The 24370-nt window shown below is 40.2% G+C and overlaps 1 protein-coding gene across 4 annotated transcripts in view; it reads left to right on the top strand.

Annotated features, from left to right (window-relative positions):
* Positions 1–24370, top strand: part of FASLG (Fas ligand) — a 62864-nt gene that overhangs the window by 32870 nt on the left and 5624 nt on the right. For 2 of the 4 annotated variants that reach the window (XM_043924277.1, XM_043924278.1), the window contains exons 3-5: positions 4052–4178; positions 22045–22782; positions 23382–23427. In XM_043924277.1, the coding sequence (XP_043780212.1) occupies positions 22447–22782; positions 23382–23427 (382 nt within the window). In that variant the 5' untranslated portion in view covers positions 4052–4178; positions 22045–22446. The remainder of the gene's footprint in view (positions 1–4051; positions 4179–22044; positions 22783–23381; positions 23428–24370) is intronic. The other 2 variants (XM_043924275.1, XM_043924276.1) reach the window with 1 other exon arrangement.

The raw sequence follows: 24370 nt of genomic DNA on the forward strand, positions 1-24370 counted from the left end.
CGTCCTTCCAAGCACTTGTTGTTTGTCTTTTTGATAATAGCCTTTCTGACAAGTATGAGATAATTTCTCATTGAGGTTTTGACTTGCATTTCCCTGATGATTAGTGATATTAAGCATCTTTTCATGTGCCCGTTTGGAAAAATGTCTGTTCAGATCCTCTGCCCATTTTCAATTGGTTGGATTGTTTGTATTTTTGATGTTGAATTGTATAAGTTATATGTGTGTGTGTGTGTGTGTGTGTGTGTGTATGATATTAACCCCTTATTGGATATATTTTTTGCAAATATCTCTTTTTACTCACTCTCATTTAGTAGGTTGACTTTTCATTTTGTTGATAGTTTTCTCCATTATGCAAAAGCTTTTTAGTTTGATATAGCCCCATTTGTTTATTTTTGTTTTTGTTTCCATTGTCTGAGGGGACATTTACAAAGAAAAAAAATTCTACCATGACTGTTGCCAAAGAGCTTATGGTTTTTTCCTAGAAGTTTTATGATTTCAGGTCTTAAGTCTTTAATCCATTTCAAATTTATTTTTGTGCTCTGAGAGAGGAATCTAGTTTGAGATTTTTACTTTAAGAGAGTAATCCAGTTTGATTCTTTTGCATGTAACTGTATAGTTTTCCCAACACCATTTATTGAAGAAGCTTTTTCTCCATCATATATTCTTGCCTCCTTTTTTCATAGATTAATTACCCATAAAAATGTTGGTTCATTTCTAAGATCTCTTTTTTCCCACTGAATTATGTGTCTGTTTTTGTGCCAGGACCATACCGTTTTGATTACTCTAACTTTGAGTGTAGTTTGAAATCAGGGAGCATACTTCTAGTTCTCCTTTTTTTCTTAAGATTGTTTTGACTATTTGGGATCTTCTGTGTTTCCATAAAAATTTTAGAATTATTTGTTCCAGTTCTGTGAAAAATGCCATTGATATTTTTCTGGGGATTGCATTGAGTCTGTAGATTACATTGGGTAGTATGCTCTTTTTAACCATATTAATTCTTCCAATTTATGAACATGGGCTATCTTTTCATCTGTTTGTGTTGCCTTCAATCTCTTTCAACAGTGTCTTACAGTTTTCTGAGTACCATTCTTTTGCCTCCTTAGTTAGACTTATTTTTATTCTTTTGCAGTGGTTGTAAATGGGATTGTTTTCTTAATTTTTCTTTTTGATAGTTTCTTGTTAGGAAATAGAAATATGATAGACATCTGTATGTTAATTTTATACCCTGCAACTTTACCGAATTCATTGATGAGTTCTAATATTTTTTTGTGTGGTATCTTTAGGATTTTCTATGTATAGTATCATGTCATCTGCAAACAGTAACAGTTTTACTTCTTCCTCTCCCTTTTGGATTCCTTTCCTTTCTTTTTATTGTCTGAGTGCTGTGGCTAGGACTTACAATAGTATGTTGAATACAAGTGGTGAGAGTGGGCATCCTTGTCTTGTTCCTGATCTTAAATGAAATCTCAGCTTTTCACTACTGAGTATAATTTTGCCTGTGGGCTGGTCATACATGGCCTTTATTATGTTCAGGTATATTCTCTCTATAGCTACTTTGTGAGAGTTTTTTTTTTTTTAAATCATAAATAGATGTTAAATCTCATCAAAAACTTTTTCTGCATTTATTGAGATTATCATACGATTTTTATTCTTTAATATGTTAATGTGGTATATCACATTGATTGGTTTGTGGATACTAAACCATCCTTGCATCCCTGATATTAATCCCACTTGATCATGGTATAAGATCCTTTTAATGTATTGTTGAATTTGGTTTGTTAGTATTTTGTTGAGGATTTTGGCATCATGTTCATCAGTGATACTGGCCTGTGATTTTCTTTTTTGTGTGATATCTTTGGCTAGTTTTGGTATTAGGATGATTCTGGCCCCTCATAGAATGAGTTAAGAAGCATTCCTTCCTCTCCAAGTTCTTGGAATAGTTTGAGAAGAATAGGCATTAACTCTTCTCTAAATATTTGGTAAATTTAACCTGTGAAGCCATCTCATCCAGTTTTCTTTTTTTTAATTCCTAATTCAGTTTTATTACTGGTAGTTGATCTATTCATATTTTCTATTTCTTCCGGTTCTATCTTGGGAGATTGTCCATTTTTTTGGTGTTCAATTGTTTCTGGTAATCTCTTATAATCCTTTGCATTTCTGTGGTATTGCCTGTAACTTCTCCTCCCTGCCTCCCTGGTTTTATTCATTTGGGCCCTCTTCTGGATGTCTGGATAAAGGTTTGTAAATTTTGTTTACCTTTTCAAAGAACCAACTCTTAGTTTAATTAGTCTTTCTATTGTTTTTTCAGTGTCTATTTCATTTATTTCTGCTCTGATCTTTATTATTTTTTCCGACATTTTCAGTCTTAATAGATATTGTCCTATCCTGTCTCTTACTGGCCTATAGGCAGTGGGCCCTCAGCCCTATATACTTGGGAGCACTGCTCACAAAGCAGCCTTGTTTCGTAATCCCTCTTACACTGTGTCCTTTTTGGATTAGAATTTTGACTCAATGCCAACAGGCTGTGTGACTTCAGGCAAGTCCCTTAATCTATTTAAGTGTCAATTTCTTCATCTGTATTCATATAATCAGCATACGTTTATTGAGTGCCTCTAATACCAGGCACTATTATTGGCTTGGAATGTTTTTTCATTTGTCTTTGAAAAATTAAAGCAATTGGTCACTGATAAGATTTAGGGAACCAGTGTGTGACCTCCCACATTGTTCCCAGCTGTACACTATGTATTGCTGTGTTGACATGCAGAGACTGAGAGGAAAATATGGTCAGTAAGCCGAGCCATACCTCACCTACCATGTCAAGGTCAGCCACCAGGGTTCTAACTGCAGGAGAACATGATGAATCTCCTGAGAGAAATAATAATACAATGAAATGGTATTAAAACCTTTGAGCAAGAGAGATGATGGCGTCTCTCCCTGACTTCTTAGGACATACTTTGGGTAGAAAGGAGGTCATCTGGAGGCAGGAAAGACCAATGAGTGCTTGGGATCCAGTTGGATTATTAATGGTAACAGGTGCCTTTGGTAGTAAGTCTGTTTTATTTCAAATGTCTTTTGGCTTGTCTCAGGTTTAAAAGCCAAAAGCTGATGGGAAATTTAGAAAGTGAAACATAATTTGAGTATTCTGTAAAATCACTTTGTGAGGAGCCTATAAAGAATTTCAACATTTATTTTGAGTGCATATTAGTTGCCAGACACTGTGCTGGACTGGGTATACAGTTGAATGTGATGTGATTTTATATCTATACCTATCAAATAGTGATAAGTACCAGAAGAGGGGGAAAAAAATCCCAGAGAGAGAATACTAACTGGAATTATCTCCTTTAGATGAAGTGACAAGTGAAGACCTCTTTGAGAAAGTGATATGTAGTTTAGGATCGAAGGGTTCTAGCACCTGGTCAAATAAAAGTGGGGCAGAGGTGGGGCAAAGAGCTTTCCAGGCAGCATCTTAGGCATAGATCCTGAGGTAATGAAGAATTTGCCCCATTTGATGAACTGAAAGGCCAGTGTGGCCTGTGTGTGGTGAGAGAGGAAGGGAGTAGAAAGGGTTAAGCTGGAGAGCTGGGAAGAGCCCAGATAATGCAGGGTCTTGGAAGTCATGATAAAGTGCTCAGATTTTACTCTAAAGGCAACGGGCAGCCACTGAAGTGTTACTTTTAAGAAGCAGATTTACATGATCAGATTTACACTTGCATCAGTGACAACTCAAGAAGTGACATGACCCACCTCAGTGGAAGGTGAAGAAATACAATGTTGTCATGATTCCATAATAAGTCAATGAGAGGCTGATAGCATGTGTAGGGTGTTATCAGCCTGTGGAGCACATAACATCACTGAATGAGGCTGCAATAGAATCTTAATTCCCACTAAATAGTCCTGTTCATGACCTGGGACCCTCTTGGAATTATTAATTCAGCCAACATATGTTGAGTTTTTACCCAGTGATGTTGAACAAAACAGACGCAGTGTACTACGTATAATTTGTTAATACTCAGTACTACCCCTGCCTCTTTATCCTCTTTCCTGTTCCCAGGAGCATAAAGCTGATAAATGAAAATTCCTCCACTCCATTGCAAGTGAGATTCCAACTGGATTCCATCAATGAGAAGAAATTGCATGAGATTTGGAAAGTAATGGAGGAGAAGCCACTGGTTGTCATGGTAGTTACTGAAGAGTGTTTGTGGACAGCAGTGGTTTGGGGTTTTCCTACAGATTTCTGCTATTCTCCTAAGAATCACCAGTATCAGTGTTGGATGCTGAAACTACTGGTTGTAGCATAAGTTTGAACTTCAAAGTTTCCTGAAGTTGTCCTTACGGACCTTTGCTTGCCCAATCTTTAATTCCTGTATTAATCCTTTCCCCACTTTGCATACTTGGAGTGGCTTCTGTTTTTCTGTCCAGACTCCAATTAATACACAAAAGACAGGGAAAAAATGAGACTAGTCTTGACATCCAATAATACTGTTGTATGGAGTGGCAGGGATGAAGGATAATTTTGGCCCCATTGCTGCTGTCATCCACAGTCTCCAGATTTTCGCCATTCAAGTTGCTGTGACCTGGAGAAACAAGAGTTATGCTTGATAGCTTATCCTCCAGTTCAGTCTTTTATACTAGAAAAGAACATCAAAGTTACCTTTATCTTAGAGACAAGAGATCAAATTGAAGCACAAAGAAAGTTGTGGTCATCCATCTCCTGAAGTGAGTTAAAAAGCCTTCAATATTTTACAGATTTTCCTGAGCCGATTAGATTGTGAAGTGGGAGTAGAAAAGGGCCACCTATAAAAAGAATAGAAAGAGCACACTCTTTGCAGATCAAATAGACTTAAATGTGACTGAAGCCTGGCTCAACCTCTTGTCAGGGTTTACTTTTCTTCTCTGAATCTAATTATTCATTTATAAAGATAATATACTCATTTTCATAGACTTATTCTGCATATTAATGATGGTGATGATAAATAATAATTACTGCTAACAGTTGTAAAACATGTACTATATTCCAGACACTCTCCTAAGTGCCTCATGTGAATCAACTCATTTAATTAACCCTCACAATAACACTAGAGGCAATGGATGTAAAGAATATAGCAGGGCTGACAAGATGACTTATGAGCATGGGTTTCTGATTCTGACCCTTGAAACAACTCCAAGAAACAGGCAGTGTCTTGATTGGCCTGAGAAACTGACATCAACCTGAGAAGCTCTTGAGGGGAGAAGAAGGGGTGGCTGGATCTCAGCGTACATGTGTGTGTACGTTTGCAGCAGCTCAGGGGAGAAGAGGGTCAGATGCCACACGGAGATGGGCCAGGCCAGAGCTTTATGATTCTGTGTGTTTTCTTTACTATCTTGCTTGGTTATCATTTTGAGGCAGATAAACAGCAGTGGATGCCCAAAAGCACTGGGGGAAATATCAATATAGTGCTGGAATCTGGCTGAGATGGGGAGGAGGAGTCAACAGCAGGTGTAGATAAATGACTCCAGCTGAGGAAGAAAATCTCTGAAAAAAAAGAGCAATGTCAGGCAGACCCTCAGTAGATTTTCCTTGGCAAGGTAGGTGACAAACAGGGGATGATTTACCTCAGATTATAATGCCAGAGGCGCTTCCTCCTAAGGAGGGACCCACTGCCAACTCTCTAAGCTCACTAGGAGGGGCATGAATTTCTCCTGGATTCCTGGGCTTTAGCCACCTTCACCTCTCCCTCCCTCTAGCCCCCACACACATGCTTCACATTATGCTCTATGAGAACTGAAACTTGCAGGAAAGTGTAAGCTCGCAAGGAAAAGTGATCAGACATATGAGGAACACAGTGCTCTAAAAGAAAGACAACACCAAACAAGTTATACCAGGCAAAGAAAATTAACAGACCATAGAAAATAAGTTGAAAATAAGCATGAGAAATACCTTCCAAAAATATGAAGGTAAAACACAACATTAATCAAGGAAAACAAAGAACTGGTGGAAAATATTGGATTTGAAAAAATGTAATAGTTGTAATAAAAATCTTAATGAATTTGTTAAATTTTAGAAAAGATATAGCTGAAGAATGTATTGGATGTATTACTGAGCTGGAAGATATCTGAAAACTTCAAAGCATCAAGAAAGTAGATAAAAATTTTGAAAGAAATCTTAGTTGCAAATTTTAGGGGGAACAACTGTCAGATTTTGAGATGTATATCCAGCTAAACTACCATTTAAATACTAGTACAAAGGAACTGTAAGGATCCATCACAACCCAGAATTAAAATTCTGGGCAGTACGAACATGATGAAGGTGATGGTTGGGGAATGGGACTATAGTTTGCTCTCTCTCCTGTGAATTTACCTTATATGGACTACTTCAGTGGACTTACTTGCCCTCTAGCTTCTGATTGAATTTGCCTAATGGGAAGCCCCAGCAGAAGAGAAGGACCTATCCTGTAGTAGAATAGGATATTTATTCTCTAGGTCCACCTTGGACTGGCTGCAATTCTTGACTCAAAGTCACAATTCCTGTTTAGGCTGTCGTCTTTGTACACATCTGTCCTTCTTAGGTACCAATAACTTATCTTTCTTCTTAACTAGTGGTCATAACAACCCTGTTCCTTCTAGTGCTAGAACAGTATTCCATTTTCTTTTTCATTTCCCTACACCTTACTTATATGGTTGTCCCTTTTGCTAAGCCCTTCTCAAGCTATCCTAATTTCTGTTCCATCTGTTTACTGATGACATTCTGATGATATAATGGGAAACTTTATTGATAGAGTTATATATTAAAAACAAAAATCTTTGAAAAATATCATACTTATTGTGAGAAACTTTAGAACAGTCTCTCTCTCTGTGGTTAGGGACAAGATATAGATACCCATAATCACAATTACTGTTTTATATAGTTCTTGAGGTTTGGGACAATTCAAAAAGGAAAGTAAAAGAATGAGGCATAGGATTAGAAAGGGAGATTAGAATTTCTCGTTGTATCCACTAATAATGTTATGTATATAGGAAAGAAAACCCCAGGAGTCAATAGGCACACTACCAGAAATAAAGAGAGTTCCATAAGTTTACAAGAGTCTAAATTATTACAGAATGAAGAGCATTTATTTAAATCAGAGTCATTTATGACTACAAATGATTATGAACAAAGCTAGTGGAAGTGATGGAATTCCAGCTGAGTTATTTCAAATCCTAAAAGATGATGCTGTGAAAGTGCTGCACTCAATATGCCAGCAAATTTGGAAAACTCAGCAGTGGCCACAGGACTGGAAAAGGTCAGTTTTCATTCCAATCCCAAAGAAAGGCAATGCCAAAGAATGTTCAAACTACCACACAATTGCATTCATCTCACACACTAGCAAAGTAATGCTCAAAATTCTCCAAGCCAGGCTTCAACAGTTCGTGAACTGTGAACTTCCAGTTGTTCAAGTTGGATTTAGAAAAGGCAGAGGAACCAGAGATCAAATTGCCAATATCCGTGGGATCATCAAAAAAGCAAGAGAGTTCCAGAAAACATCTACTTCTGCTTTATTGACTATGCCAAAGCCTTTAACTGTGTGGATTATAACAAACTGGGGAAAATTCTTAAAGAGGTGGGAATACCAGATGACCAGACCTGCCTCCTGAGAAATCTGTATGCAGGTCAAGAAGCAACAGTTAGAACTGAACATGGAACAATAGATTGGTTCCAAATTGGGAAAAGAGTACATCAAGGCTGTATATTGTCACCCTGCTTATTTAATTTATATGCAGAGTACATCAAAAAAATGCTGGGCTGGATGAAGCACAAGCTGGAATCAAGATTGCTGGAAGAAATATCAATAACCTCAGATATGCAGATGACATGATCCTTATGGCAGAAAGCAAAGAAAAACTAAAGAGCCTCTGATGAAAGTGAAAGAGTAGAGGGGGAAAGTTGGCTTAAAACTCAGCATTCAGAAAACTAAGATCATGGCATCCGGTCCCATCACTTCATGGCAAATAGATGGGGAAACAATGGGAACAGTGGCTGACTTCATTTTCTTGGACTCCCAAATCACTCCAGATGGTGACTACAGCCATGAAATTAAAAGATGCTTGCTCCTTGGAAGAAAAGCTATGTCCAAACTAGACAGCATATTAAAAAGCAGAGACATTACTTTGCCAACAAAGGTCTGTCTAGTCAAAGCTATGGTTTTTCCAGTAGTCATGTATGGATGTGAGAGTTGGACTATAAAGAAAGCTGAGCACTGAAGAATTGATGCTTTTGAACTGTGGTGTTGGAGAAGACTCTTGAGAGTCCCTTGGACTGCAAGGAGATCCAACCAGTCCATCCTAAAGGAAATGAGTTCTGGATATTCATTGGAAAGACTGATGCTAAAGATGAAATTCCAATACTTTGGCCCCCTGATGTGAAGAACTGACTCATTGGAAAAGACCCTGAAGCTGGGAAACACTGAAGGCAGGAGGAGAAGGGGGCGACAGAGGATGAGATGGTTGGATGGCATCACCGACTCAATGGACATGAGTTTGAGTAAGCTCCAGGAGTTGGTCATGGACAGGGAATTCTGGCGTGCTGCAATCCATGGGGTCACAAAGAGTTGGACACAACTGAGCAACTGAACTGACTGACTGACTGGATTGTAGCCCATCAGGCTCGTTTGTCCTTGGGGATTCTCCAGGCAAGAATAATGGGGTGGGTTGCCATGTCCTCCTCGAGGGGATCTTCCCAACCCAGGGATCAAACCCAGGTCTCCCGCATTGTAGACAGATTCTTTATTGTCTGAGCCACCAGGGAAGCCCCTGAAGGAGATTAGTGCCCTAATGAGAGGCAGAGGAAATCTTGCTTCCTCTCTCTTTCCACCCTATGAGGATACAATGAGAAGTCAGCCATCTGCAGTGCAGAAGACAGTCTTTTAATGACTTAATCTTGGAAGTGCTATCCCAACATGTCTGCTTTATTCTATTACAAGTGGGTCAACAAGTCCAGTCCACACTTAAGGGGAAGGAATTATGAGAAAGTGTGAATACCAGGAGGTGGAGGATCATTGGGTTTATGTAGAGGTTGCTTACCACAGAATCTAAAAATACCCCAGAAAATGACAACGTTTATTATCACAACAAAATTATAAAATATCAAGCAATTAATCTAAGAAAGAATGATAAGACCATCCTGGAGAAAAATTTTAAAAGTCATAAAGGACAGATGAAAAGCTGTTGATAGGGCAAAAACATTGTAAAGAAAATACTTCACCTACATTAGTACAATTACAATAAAGAGTCCAGTAGAACATTTTAAGACCATGGTAGTTTTTCTTTTCCTAATAGATATAGGAGAGAATAAATATACTCAAGTTAATTTTGAAAAAGAGAAAATTTTGCCATACTAGCCTCGACATTTTATAAAGCTATAATTGTGAAAACTGTGGGACCCTCGTACTGGAATAGAGAAATAAATAAATGAAACAAAGATAAGAGTCCAGAAAAAGACCCAACTATATGTACAAACTTCAAATATGATAAATATACCACTGTAATTCACTTGGAGAAAAGATGGATTATGTTAAGAAAACCAATTCACATGTAGAGAAAAACAAAGATGAACTCATGCACATCTCTTTAAATCTCTGTGACTGGCAGTCCTACCTGCTAAGAGAAATCACCAACTCTGAATCTTTCTGCCCCATCCATCCTCAAGGAACCCTGGTTCCAGAATCAGAGATGCAGGTAGGAGGGGAAAGGTGAGAAGGAAAGAAACTTCAATTTGGATGAGCTGCGAGCTTGCTGACTTTTTGATTTATTTATTCAGTGCCTCTCCCAAGAGCAAATACACAATTTTTTCCCTTTAGCGATCACAGAGGTACCATCTATTTGTAAAAGATTATTTTTGCTAATTCATAAGGTTCTGGTAGAACCCCAAACTATGATGGGCCCCTGTCATTGTTTATCAGGGTGTTTATTTTGCTAGGAACTTTACCAACCTGTGATGCTTGGAGTAGCATTATCAAAGAGTGACACCCAGGTTTAAGACTGCTCCCTTTGTCTATTTCAGTTCAGAGTTCTCTCTAGGGTTGGAGGGCATTGAGCACGTTGGGGGCAGATATTAGGATTCTGACTGTAGCTAGCACAGAATAAATCAAGAAAAGAAGCAGGACAGAGGAAAATGTGAAACTACAGCATAATTCTTATTGAATAAGTCTAGAATTTTCTGTGGGAGTTTGAGATAGAAAAGCACCATGGTCTTAGCCTGAAATAGAGGAATCCATCGGTGCACCTGTTCACTGGTAGCATCTCTCAGGATACTGGACGTCAGACATTGACTTGTACTTTTTGCTGCAATCTCTCCTCTCCTTCCTGTCTTTTGTTCTTAGTGAAAGAAGGTAAATTACATTAAGTCTACAGCCAAATTGTTTGTGAGAAGATACACTTTATTTTCCCACAAACACAACAAGAACAGTAACATTTGTTGAGTGTTTACTTTTATGTTGAGGACTATTTTAAGTGTATCAAATGCTGTGGCTCATTTAATTCTCATATTGCTCATTCTTATACATGAGAAAACTGTGGCACAGAGGAGGGAAAGTGACCTGTCCAATTCACATAACTAATAAGTGGAAAAGCTGCAATTTGAACCCAGGAAGTCTCACAACAGAAGCACACAACCCTAACCATTTTACTAACCTCCCCATCCAGGATATAGGGGATTTTTTCCATTTATTTGAATCTTTGCCATTCTCAGGAAAACTTTTATAGTTTAAAAATATGATTCTATACAACTGCTATTAAGAATTACTTCAGAATACTTTAAGGGTTGTGTTTTGGTTGTACATAAGGTGGAATTCTTAAAATTATGTTTTCTGATTATTAATTATAAACTTACTATTTTTTTTTGGCTATGAAGAAATCCATATGTGAATTTAAAAGCATGTTAACTTTGCCCACCTGTAAGAGTGAGAACATTGTGCCGTGTTAGGGAAATTAAAATGGAGGAAGTCTTGTTTAGGCTTCAGAAACAGGAGAACAGGTTTCTGACCAGCTTCTCACCTGCCTGCCCAGATTCCATGCCTGTCTGCATGCACAGCAAGTAAGGCAGCACTTTAGATAAGAAAGGGAGCAGGTCATGGAATTGTTGAGCCCCTGAGGGTCAACAAAACCCACCCCGGGGCCCAACAATCCTAAAATGCACAAGGTAAAATGAGCATTTAAAAGTTCACTTCAGTTCAGTTGCGCAGTCGTGTCTGACTCTGCGACTCCATGGACTGCAGCATACCAGTCCTCCCTGCCCAGCACCAACTCTCGGAGTTTACTCAAACTCATATCCATTGAAATAGTGATGCCATCCAACTGTCTCATCCTCTGTCGTCCCCTTCTCCTCCTGCCTTCAATCTTTCCCAGCATCAAGGTCTTTTCAAATGAGTCAGTTCTTTGCATCAGGTGGCCGAAGTATTGGAGTTTCAGCTTCAGCATCAGTCCTTCCAATGAATACTCCGGACTGATTTCCTTTAGGATGGACTGGTTTGCTCTCCTTGGTGTCCAAAGGACTCTCAGGAGTCTTCTCCAGTACCACAGTTAAAATGTTACAAAAACCATAGCTACATTTTTAGGTGCAAATTGATGATGGTATCAGTTTGCAACCTCGGATTATAAGTGGGAGTTCTTGAAACTGCAATTTGGAGTCTCACCCATGAGGTGGACACACTGCCCAGGACCCTTTCCCTATTGGGACTCCAGATTGCTGTTAATGACAGACTTCTAAGCACTGTTCAAGTCTGGATATAGGTCAGCCCAGTTTGGTGATGTATATGCTGTTATTTTTCTGTATTGTTTCTATCTCTCTTCTTTTAATTATTATATATTGAAATTAAGTCAAATGATCTCTTTTGTTGTTTTGTTGTTTTTTTCCCACTTATTTTTATTAGTTGGAGGCTAATTACTTTACAATATTGTAGTGGTTTTTGAATACATTGACGTGAATCAGCCATGGATTTACATGTGTCTCCCATCCTGACCCCCCCTCCCACCTCTCTCCCCATCCCATCCCTCTGGGTCTTCCCAGTGCACCAGCCCTGAGTACTTTTCTGCATCCAACCTGTGCTGGTGATCTGTTTCACACTTGATAATATACATGTTTCAATTCTATTCTCTCAGATCATCCCACCCTTACCTTCTCCTACAGAGTCCAGAAGTCTATTCTATACATCTGTGTCTCTTTTTCTGTCCTGCATATAGGGTTATTGTTACCATCTTTTTAAATTCCATATATATGCATCAGTATACTGTATTGGTCTTTATCTTTCTGGCTTACTTTACTCTGTATAATGGGCTCCAGTTTCATCCATCTCATTAGAACTGATTCAAATGTATTCTTTTAATGGCTGAGTAGTATTCCATTGTGTATATATACCATAGTTTTCCTGTCCATTCGTCTGTTGATGGGCATCTAGGTTGCTTCCATGTCCTGGCTATTATAAACAGTGCTGTGATGAACGTTGGGGTACATGTGTCTCTTTCAGATCTGGTTTCCTCAGTGTGTATGCCCATGAGTGGGATTGCCATTTCATATGGCAGTTCTATTTCCAGTTTTTAAAGGAATCTCCACACTGTTCTCCATAGTGGCTGTATTAGTTTGCATTCCCACCAACAGTGTAAGAGGGTTCCCTTTTCTCCACACCCTCTCCAGCATTTATTGCTTGTAGCTTTTGGATACCAGCCATTTTGACTGGCGTGTAGTGGCACCTCATTGAGGTTTTGATTTGCATTTCTCTGATAATGAGTGATGTTGAGCATCTTTTCATATGTTTGTTAGCCATCTGTATTTCTTCTTTGGAGAAATGTCTGTTTAGTTCTTTGGCCCATTTTTTGATTGGGTCATTTATTTTTCTGGAATTGAGCTGCAGGAGTTGCTTGTATATTTTTGAGATTAATCCTTTGTCTGTTGCTTTGTTTGCTCTTATTTTCTCCCATTCTGAAGGCTATCTTTTCACCTTGCTTATAGTTTCCTTTGTTGTGCAAAAGATTTTAAGTTTAATTAGGTCGCCTTTGTTTGTTTTTGCTTATTTTTGCTTTTGTTTCCAATATTCTGGTAGGTGAGTCATAAGGATCTTGCTGTCATTTATGTTTGAGAGTGTTTTTCCTATGTTCTCCTCTAGGAGTTTTATAGTTTCTGGTCTTACATTTATATCTTTAATCCATTTTGAGTTTATTTTTGTGTATGGTGTTAGAAAGTGTTCTAGTTTCATTCTTTTACAAGTGGTTGACCAGTTTTCCCAGCACCACTTGTTAAAGAGGTTGTCTTTTTTCCATTGTATATCCTTGCCTCCTTTGTCAAAGATAAGGTGTCCATAGGTATATGGATTTATCTCTGGGCTTTCTATTTTGTTCCATTGATCTATATTTCTGTCTTTGTGCCAGTACCATACTGTCTTGATTACTGTGGCTTTGTAGTAGAGCCTGAAGTCAGGCAGGTTGATTCCTCCAATTCCATTTTTCTTTCTCAACATTGCTTTGGTAATTCGAGGTTTTTTGTATTTTCATACAAATTGTGAAATTATTTGTTCTAGTTCTGTGAAAAATACCGTTGGTAGCTTGATAGGGAGTGCATTGAATCTATAGATGGCTTTGGGTAGTATACTCATTTTCACAACATTGATTCTCCCAATCCATGAACACGGTATATTTCTCCATCTATTTGTGTCCTCTTTGATTTTTTTCATCAGTGTTTTATAGTTTTCTATATATAGGTCCTTTGTTTCTTTAGGTAGATATACTCCTAAGTATTTTAGTCTTTTTGTTGAAATGGTGAATGGTATTGTTTCCTTAATTTCTCTTTCTGTTTTCTCATTGTTAGTGTATAGGAATGCAAGGGATTTATGTGTGTTAATTTTAAATCCTGCAACTTTACTATATTCATTGATTAGCTCTAGTGATTTTCTGGTAGAGTCTTTAGGGTTTTCTACGTAGAGGATCATGTCATCTGCAAAAAGTGAGGGTTTTACTTCTTCTTTTCCTATCTGGATTCCTTTTATTTCTTTTTCTGCTCTGATTGCTGTGGCCAACACTTCCAAAGCTATGTTGAATAGTAGTGATGAGAGTGGGCACCCTTGTCTTGTTCCTGCCTTTAGGGGAAATGCTTTCAATTTTTCACTGTTGAGGATAATGTTTGCTGTGGGTTTGTCATATATAGCTTTTATTATGTTGAGGTATGTTCCTTCTATTCCTGCTTTCTGGAGAGTTTTTATCATAAATGGATGTTGAATTTTGTCAAAGGCTTTTTTTCTGCATCTATTGAGATAATCATATGGTTTTTATCTTTCAATTTGTTAATGTGGTGTATTACATTGATTAATTTATGGATATTAAAGAATCCTTGCATTCCTGGGATAAAGCCCACTTGGTCATGATGTATGATCTTTTTAATATGTTGTTGGATTCTGTTTGCTAGAATTTTGTTAAGGATTTTTGCATCTATGTTCATCAGTGATATTGGCCTGTAGTTTTCTTTTTTTGTGGCATCTTTGTCAGGTTTTGGAATTAGGGTGATGGTGGCCTCATAGAATGAGTTTGGAAGTTTACCTTCTTCTGCAACTTTCTGGAAGAGTTTGAGTAAGATAGGTGTTAGCTCTTCTCTAAATATTTGGTAGAATTCAGCTGTGAAGCCATCTGGTCCTGGGCTTTTGTTTGCTAGAATGTTTCTGATTACAGTTTCGATTTCCTTGCTTGTGATGGGTCTGTTAAGATCTTCTGTTTCTTCCTGGTTCAGTTTTGGAAAGTTATACTTTTCTAAGAATTTTTCCATTTCTTCCAGGTTGTCCATTTTATTGGCATAGAGCTGCTGGTAGTAGTCTCTTTTGTATTTCAGTGTTGTCTGTTGTGATCTCTCCATTTTCATTTCTAATTTTGTTGATTTGGTTCTTCTCTCTTTGTTTCTTGATGAATCTGGCTAACGGTTTGTCAATTTTATTTACCATTTCAAAAAACCAGCTTTTAGCTTTGTTGATTTTTGCTATGGTCTCTCTTTTTTTTTTGCATTTATTTCTGCCTTAATTTTTAAGATTTCTTTCCCTCTACTAACCCTGGGGTTCTTCATTTCTTCCTTCTCTAGTTGCTTTAGGTATAGAGTTAGGTTATTTATTTGACTTTTTTCTTGTTTCTTGAGGTAAGCCTGTAATGCTATGAGCCTTCCCCTTAGCACTGCTTTTACAGTGTCCCATAGGTTTTGTGTTGTTGTGTTTTTATTTTCATTCATTTCTATACATATTTTGATTTCTTTTTTGATTTCTTCTATGATTTGTTGGTTATTCAGAAGTGTGTTATTTAGCCTCCATATGTTTGAATTTTTAATAGTTTTTTCCCTGTAATTGAGATCTAATCTTACTGCACTGTGGTCAGAAAAGATGACTGGAATGATTTCAATTTTTTTGAATTTCCCAAGGCTAGATTTATGGCCCAGGATGTGATCTATTCTGGAGAAGGTTCCGTGTGCACTTGAGAAAAAGGTGAAATTGATTGTTTTGGGGTGAAATGTCCTATAGATATCAATTAGGTCTAGCTGGACCATTGTGTCATTTAAAGTTTGTGTTTCCTTGTTAATTTTCTGTTTAGTTGATCTATCCATAGGTGTGAGTGGGGTATTGAAGTCTCCTACTATTATTGTGTTACTGTTAATTTCCCCTTTCATACTTGTTAGCATTTGCCTTACATATTGCAGTGCTCCTATGTTGGGTGCATATATATTTATAATTTTTATATCTTCTTCTTGGATTGAACCTTTGATCATTATGTAGTGTCCTTCTTTGTCTCTTTTCACAGCCTTTATTTTAAAGTCTATTTTATCTGATATGAGTATTGCAACTCCTGCTTTCTTTTGGTCTCCATTTGCGTGAAATATTTTTTTTCCAGCCCTTCACTTTCAGTCTGTATGTGTCCCTTGCTTTGAGGTGGGTCTCTTGTAGACAGCATATATAGGGGTCTTGCTTTTGTATCCATTCATCCAGTCTTTGTCTTTTGATTGGGGCATTCAACCCATTTACATTTAAAGTAGTTATTGATAAGTATGGTCCCATTGCCGTTTGCTTTGTTGTTTTGGGTTTGCATTCATACAATCTTTCTGTGTTTCCTGTCTAGAGAAGATCCTTTAGCATTTGTTGAAGAGCTGGTTTGGTGGTGCTAAATTCTCTCAGCTTTTGCTTGTCTGTAAAGTTTTTGAATTCTCCTTCATATCTGAATGAGATCCTTGCTGGGTACAGTAATCTGGGTTGTAGGTTATTCTCTTTCATTACTTTAAGTATGTCCTGCCATTCCCTTCTGGCCTGAAGAGTTTCTATTGAAAGATCAGTGGTTATCCTTATAGGAATCCCCTTGTGTGTTATATGTTGTTTCTCCCTTGCTGCATTTAATATTTGTTCTTTGTGTTTGATCTTTGTTAATTTGATTAATATATGTCTTGGGGTGTTTCATCTTGGGTTTATCCTGTTTGGGACTCTCTGGGTTTCTTGGACTTGTGTGACTATTTCCTTCCCCATTTTAGGGAAGTTTTCAGCTATTATCTCCTCAAATATTTTCTCATGGCCTTTCTTTTTGTCTTCTTCTTCTGGGACTCCTATGATTTGAATGTTGGGGCATTTCACATTGTCCCAGAGGTCCCTGAGGTTGTCCTCATTTCTTTTAACTCTTTTTTCTTTTTCCTCTCTGCTTCATTTATTTCCACCATTCTATCTTCTACCTCACCTACTCTATCTTCTGCCTCTGTTATTCTACTATTGGTTCCCTCCAGAGTGTTTTTGATCTCATTTATTGCATTATTCATTTTTAATTGACTCTTTTCTATTTCTTCTAGGTCCTTGTTAAACATTTCTTGCATCTTCTCAATCCTTGTTTCCAGGCTATTTATCTGTAACTCCATTTTGTTTTCAATATTTTGGATCATTTTTACTATCATTATTCTAAATTCTTTTTCAGGTAGATTCCCTATCTCCTCCTCTTTTGTTTGGCTTGGTGGGCATTTTTCATGTTCCTTTACCTGCTGGGTATTTCTCTGCCTTTTCATCTTATTTAGATTGCTGTGTTTTGGGTGGCCTTTCTGTATTCTGGTGATCTGTGGTTCCTTTTTATTGTGGAGGTTTCACCCAGTGGGTGGGGTTGGACGATTGGCTTGTCAAGGTTTCCTGGTTAGGGAAGCTTGCATCAGTGTTCTGGTGGATGGAGCTGGATTTCTTCTCTCTGGAGTGCAATGGAGTGTCCAGTAGTGAGTTTTGAGATGTGTCTATGGGTTTAGTGTGACTTTGGGCCTGTATATTGACGCTCAGGGCTATGTTCCTGCTTTGCTGGAGAATTTGTGTGGTATGTCTTTCTCTGGAACTTATTGGCTCTTGGGTGGTGGTTGGTTTCAGTGTAGGTATGGAGGCTTTTGGATAATCTCTTATTACTTAATGTTCCCTGTAGTCAGGAGTTCTCTGGTGTTCTCAGGTTTTGGGCTTAAGCCTCTTGCCTCTGGATTTCTTATTCTTCCAGTAGCCTCAAGACTTCTCCATCCATACAGCACTGATAATAAAACTTCTAGCTTAATGGTGAAAAGATTCTCCACCATGAGGGACACCCAGAGATGTTCACAGAGTTACATGAAGAAGGGGAGAGGGAGGAAGGAGATAGAGGTGAGCAGGAGGAGAAAAAGGGGGATTCAAGAGAAGAGAGACAGATCTAGGCAGTCCTCTGTTCCCTAAGTGTTCTCTGCAGTCCAGAACACCCACAGAGATTCATAGAATTGGGTTGAAAAGAGAGGGGAGAGGGAGGAAATAGAGGTGATCTGGGGGAGAAAAAGGAGAGTCAAAAGGGGGAGAGAGTAATCAAACCAGTAATCACATTCCTGAGTAAAAATGGGTACTGAAGGTTGGATTCTTAAATGTCCAAAACTTATATCAAATACTGAAAAATGAAGATTACAAATCTAGAGTAGAGGTTAGACTCTTAAAAATACAATATTAAAAAAAACAAAAACACAAAAAATTTAAGAAATATATGAAGTGTGCTTTAAAAATAGGGTCCCCCCCTAATTTTTTGCAAGGTTATAGTGGGTTATAAAAATGAAAATTAAGGAGTAATAGAGAACTTTAAAAAAAAAGAAAAAAGTTTTTTTAATAAAAAAAATTAATAGTAAAAATATATCTAGGAATTTCTCTGGAGCTGTTGTGGGCAGTGTGGGTTCAGTTCAGTTTCAGAGAGCTCCTTGTTCCAGTTTACACTTCTCGATATCTATAGGCCCCTTCCAGTGTAGTCGGTGTTAACTACAGGGATTTTAATCTGTTGCACCTGTCACTTCTAAAGCAGTTCCCTTCGTTTATTTGGCTTCTGCTTGCAGGTCTCTACAGTGTCTAATTTCGGCCCTGACACAAGTGGGCGGAGGTGGTCTCTTGTTTAGGTTCACTTGTTTAGTCGTGCTGTGAGGAGGGAGGGGCACTGCAGACAAATGTCACTGGCCTGTGTGGGGAGCACTCACAGTGTTCCGGCCACTCTGGGTTTGCCCCCGCTCACGGCGTGTGTGCTTTCCCCCATCTACACTGCTCAGGCTCCAGGCTGCTCTACAGGGAGCAGGCCCTGAGTTGCGTGCACTTCCCAGGCTTAAGCTGCTCAGGTTCAGGTTCTCAGGTACTCCACAAAGGCGCAGACTCGGTTGGACCTGCGTTTTGTGCCTTCCCATCCAAGCAGCTCAGGCAGCCACGAGCTTGATGAGCGCACTCTCCTCAGGTGCAGCGACTTCTCCCCTCCCCATCCCTGCCTCAGTTTCCGGGCGCGCCGGTCGGGTGCACCTTGTGTCTCTTCTGGGGAGCTGATCTCTGGCTGTGACCCTCCCGGCAGATGTCAACCATCCAGAATCTCAGGAAGTCTTTCATTAGAAACTGGAATCCTGTTTGCAGTTTGGTAGGGGATGCCGTCTCTGGGGCCGTGTTTGCCCCTTTCCCCTCCCCCCTGCCTCCTGCCTTCTGCGGGGGATGGGCCAGTCCTCAGTCGGCTAGCTCTTCTCTGGAATTGCTCAGTCCTTCCTTTGTTCTGCAAACGGATGGCAGTGCCTTCGGTTAGGGCTTTTTTGCAGGTTAATTCTCTCTCTCTCTCTTGCTATCCCACAGTTTAAGTTGCTATCTCACATTAGCTCCCTCCAATTGCCCTCAGGGCATTCAGGCCCGGGTCCTTGCCCCAAGCAATGCCGCCCACTCCTCTCCGTTCCGCCCCCACTTGCTGGTGGCGGATGCGGGTGTCTCAGGTACTTTTCCGCTGGGAGTTTCTGTTAGGCATGTAATCTGTGGGTTTTGTTTATTTTTCCTCCCAGTTAGGTTGCCCTCCGAGATTTGAAAGCATCCCCCAGACCCGCCTGTGAAAGGGTTTCCTGGTGTTTGGAAACTTCCTCTATTATGACTCTCTTCCCGGGACAGATCTCTGTCCCTAGCTCTTTTGTCTCTCTTTTTATCTTTTATATTTTGTCCTACCTACTTTCAAAGATGATGGGCTGCTTTTCTGGGTGCCTGATGTCCTCTGCTAGTGATCAGAAGTTTTTTTGTGGAGTTTGCTCAGCATTCAAATGATCTTTCGATGAATTTGTTGGGGAGAAAGTGGTCTCCCTGTCCTATTCCTCTGCCATCTTCTGTTTTGTTGTTGTTGTTCAGTCATGTCTTCCTTTTTGCGACCCCATGGACTGCAACACACCAGGCTCCTCTGTCCTCCACTCTCTCCTGGAGTTTGCTCAGATTCATGTCCATTGAGTCAGTGATGCTGTCTAACCATCTCATCCTCTACCATCCTCTTCTCCTTTTGCCTTCCATCTTTCCCAGCATCCGGGTCTTTTCCAATGAGCCAACTCTTCACATCAGGTGGCCGAAGTATTGGGGCTTCAGCATCATTCCTTCCAATGAATATTCAGGGTTGATTCCTTTAGGATTGATTGGTTGATCTCTTTGCAGTCGAGGGACTCTCAAGAGTCTTCTCCAGCATCACAATTTGAAAGTATTAATTCTTCAACTCAGCCTTCTTTATGACCCAATTCTCACATCTGTACATGACTGCTAGAAAAACCATATCTTTGACTATATGGACCTTTGTTGGCAAAGTAATATCTCTGCTTTTTAATATGCTGCTAGGTTTGTGATCTATTTCCTTCAGAGGAGCAAGGTTTTTTTTTGTTGTTGTTGTTTTCTTAATTTCATGGCTGCAATCACTGTCTGCAGTGATTTTGGAGCTCAAGAAAATAAAATCTGTCACTGTTTCCACTTTTTCCCTTTCTATTTGCCACAAAGTGATGGGACTGGATGCCATGGTCTTAGTTTTTGAATTTTGAGCTCTAAGTCAGCTCTTTCACTCTCCTCTTTCACCCTCACCAAGAGGCTCTTTAGTTCCTTTTCACTTTCTGTCATTAGAATGGTATCATCTGCATATCTGAGGTTATTGATATTTCTCCTGGAAATCTTGATTCCACCTATGATTCATCCAGCCTGGCATTTTGCATCATGTATTCTGCATATAAGGTGACAATATACAGGCTTGTCATACTCCTTTCCCAATTTTGAGTCAGTTGTTCCATGTATGGTTTTAACTATTACTTCTTGACCTGCATGCAGGTTTCTCAGGAGGCAGATAAAGTGGTCTGGTATCCCAATCTCTTTAAGAATTTTCCAATTGGTTGTAATTCACACAGTCAAAAGCTTTAGGGTAGTCAATGAAGCAGAAATAGATGTTTTTCTGAAACTCCCTTTCTTTCTCCATGATCCAACAAATGTTGACAACCATAACAGAGGTAGCAAACAGATATGCCTAAAGGGCCCAGGAAGGCCATTTCTCATAGTGAGGTTCATGGGAAACACAGTGGAGGCTTGTTGCAAGCCAGGCAGCCTAGCATACCCATGTCCTGTCCCTGAGAGCTGCAGCAGTGGCCCTACTCCAGCTGATTGGATTTGCAGACAGGGCCTCCAGACTGTCCAATATTCTAGTGTTTCAAAACCTAATATGACTATAACATATATGGACTATCCCAATGTTTCTGAATGGCCTACACAACAAAAATTTATTTTTTCAGTTCTAGATGATAGAAGTCCATGATCAAAGTGTTGGTAGGGCTGGTTTCTCCCGAGTCCTCTTTTCTTGGTTTACAGATAACCACCTTCTTGCTGCGTACTCACTTGGTCTTTTCTCTATACACATGCATCCCTGCTGTCTCTACCACTTCTTCTTCTTCCTTTTTCAAAAAATATCTGTTTATTTATTTTTGGCTATGCTGGGTCCTCGTCAGTGCATGGGCTTTCTCTAGTTGTAGACAACACAGGCTTCTCATTGCAGTGGCTTCTCTCACTGTAGAGCATGGGCTCTAGGGCATGTGGGTTCAGTAGTTGCAGCTCTCAGGCTTAGTTGCCCCATGGCATGTGGGATCTTCCTAGAACAAGAATGGAATATGTGTCCCCTGCATTGCAAGGCAGAGTCTTAACCACTGGACCACCAGGGCAACCCTCTACTTCTTCTTATAAGGACATTAATCATGTTGGATTAGGGTCCCACTCAGATGACCTCATTTAACCTTAATTACACTTTAAAGGCATTATCTCCAAATACAATTACATTGGGGGTTGGGGTTCGGTGCTTACACTTTGGAAGAACACTATTCAGTCCATAACAGCAGTCCACTGTGAGTCTCAACAGTAATCTTTTACCTCAGGCATCAGTGGTTGGTTTATCTTGTGTTACTGAAAGTATCGCAATGCCCACTGCTTTTCTGGCCTGAGTTCTAGGTTCAGCAAAACAGAGATAAGTGCCTGCATTATGGACTATCCCTTTTTTTTTTGAGGAGGACAGTAAATAGAAATAAACAACATTGTAAGGCACAAGCAAAGCAAGTCTGAGGGCCCTGTGAGACATATGGGCCACTGGTTTGCAATCTCTGATCTATTAGAGAGTATAGAGTAGGCAGGCAGGTTTGTAACCTGTAAACTATGTTGCTTTGCTGTGTCAGGGTAAATAGTACTTGGGTGTGGGGGGTGATTCCCTCCTGCGAAAGGTAAGACACAGAAGTGACTCCTCTGGCCATGACTTGGTGCTTTTGCCCCACAGGTCACTCTCCTTGTAGCTGAACAACAGCCGGAGCCCACAGCGCTGCACTGATACTACCCACTCTCTCAGGGCCTGAGGACAAGGAGCCCACCCTACCAACCTTTCGGGGAGCAGGGCAGCAGCGATTGGGGTTTTGAAAGCTTTCATCAGAAAGTTGTGGGCGGAAACTTCCCGGGGGTTTGCTCTGAGCTTCTTGAGGCTTCTCAGGTTGAGATGCAGAGTGAGTGGGTGTCTCTTTGAGAAGCCGAAAGAGAGAACGAAAGAGAGGTGTTTCCCTTGGTTCTGGAAACTCTATAAAGAGAGAACCGGCTTCTTTCTCTTGAGCAGTCAGAAATTGGGCCTCTGCACGACTGAGGAAGAGGAAAACCCTTGGCTGGAGGCTGGCCTGAGGCATTGGATGCCATGCAGCAGCCCTTGAATTATCCGTACCCCCCAATCTTCTGGGTGGACAGCAGTGCCAGCTCCCCCTGGGCCTCTCCAGGGTCTGTCTTCCCCTGTCCGTCCTCAGCGCCAGGAAGGCCGGGGCAACGGAGGCCACCCCCACCGCCACCCCCACCACTGCCGCCACCGCCACCCCTGCCTCCGCTGCCGCCGCCACCTCTGAAGAAGAGGAGGGATCACAACACAGGCCTGTGTCTCCTTGTGATGTTTTTCATGGTTCTGGTGGCCCTGGTTGGATTGGGGCTGGGGATGTTTCAGCTCTTCCATCTACAGAAGGAGTTGGCCGAACTCAGAGAGGTAAGCTGCCTGGGGGATTGCCAGTGCCCTGAAGGTGCGGCGGTGGGGGATGGGTGAAACTGCCCTGCTGCAGTGCGGGAGGAGGGCGGCAGGAATCCACATGGACCACACTTCGCTTGCAGCATACTTCTCAATCCTTTCTTCCTGTCTTAGAAATGAATCACGCTAGCCATCCTATTCCACCTGCAGAGAAATGGGGGCTCAAATGGGTGGAAGGAATATTTTCTTTCTTGGGAGGGATCAGGATCAAATTAGGACTGGCAGTTAAGAGTTCTTCCTTTCTCAGTTGGCTGATCATCTGAGAAAGGAAGAACTCTACTACCTACCTCATACTTGACTCAAGAAAGAAAAGGAACTTGGCATCTGAGAAGTGAATTTGTTCAAATGCACAAACTAAATTTCCTTGAAAGTGCTTAAAAGTATTAGAACTATTTCAAATCACAAAACTGAGGCATGGATAGGTACAACTGCTTAGCCAGAGTTTGAGTTAGGAGAGGTTCTGGGTGCTTAGATCCCCTTTCCAGTGCTTAGTTTATTTGACAATTCTTCCTTTGCTTAAAGAACTTCATAATTATTATATATCTTTTCTCTTTTGCCAGTCCACCAGCCAAAGGCATACAGCATCATCTTTGGAGAAGCAAATAGGTGAGTTTTTTTACGCCTGCACATTGAGTTTCTAAAAACAGTCCTCAGCACTGAACCATGGTGGAGGAGTACCTTGAATTCCATCTTATTCTTGGGCATATATAGACTATGGAAGAGAAATCCTAATCATTTCTGAAATCTCTCATCATTTTGGTTCTTGAAGCTGTCCTAAAATATGAAGTGAGTTTAACTGTTCAAAATTAGTTTAGTTAAGTATCACAAAAAAATCCAAAACTAATTTCTACTTGAATTTGGAAAGAGAAACACACATGTACAACCCTGGACCTTTGCCCCCCAAGCAGCTGGCTCCAGGCCTGCCCCCTTCCTCAGGCCTCCTGATTCCCATGCACAGGGCGGTGGCTATAGCTCCTCAGGAGAGAAGGGGAGGTGCAGGCAGACACAGCTGTTGCTGGGAAAGATCCTTGCTCTCCTATTTAAACTCTATAAGAGATTACTTAAGAGTCAGACCTGATTCAAAATTTTAATAGGTTATATTTCAGCTTTTAAAGAGTGGGCAACCAGTCATCCACATTAGGGTGATTCTTTTGCAGCCGCTGGAAAGCTTGGAGGAAGACGTTAGGCATTTTTCAGAGGGTGGTCCTGCTTCACTCAGAGACAATCATGCACTACTTTTGATAATAAAGGGAAATCCTCTGTGTGAGATCCAGGACAGGAAGATGACAATATTGAACATCGGCCTCCTAAAGTTTCAGGACATAGTTTCGGAAACTGTGGATTTAGAATACTCATTAAACTAAGATGGAAAGGAGCTTAGAGAACATCCGGTCCAGTCATCTCATCTTTCAGAAGAGAAACAAAACACCAGACGGGTTAGTAATGTGCCCAAGACCTCTGCTATGGAATGGGGCTGAGAAGGAACTCAGGCTCCTGATGCCTTGTCACCTCCAGCTCTTACCAGTACGTGCTCTGGCCCTGTGACACA

The sequence above is a fragment of the Cervus elaphus genome, chromosome 14 (genome assembly GCF_910594005.1).
Source record: "Cervus elaphus chromosome 14, mCerEla1.1, whole genome shotgun sequence".
Lineage (NCBI taxonomy): Eukaryota > Metazoa > Chordata > Mammalia > Artiodactyla > Cervidae > Cervus > Cervus elaphus.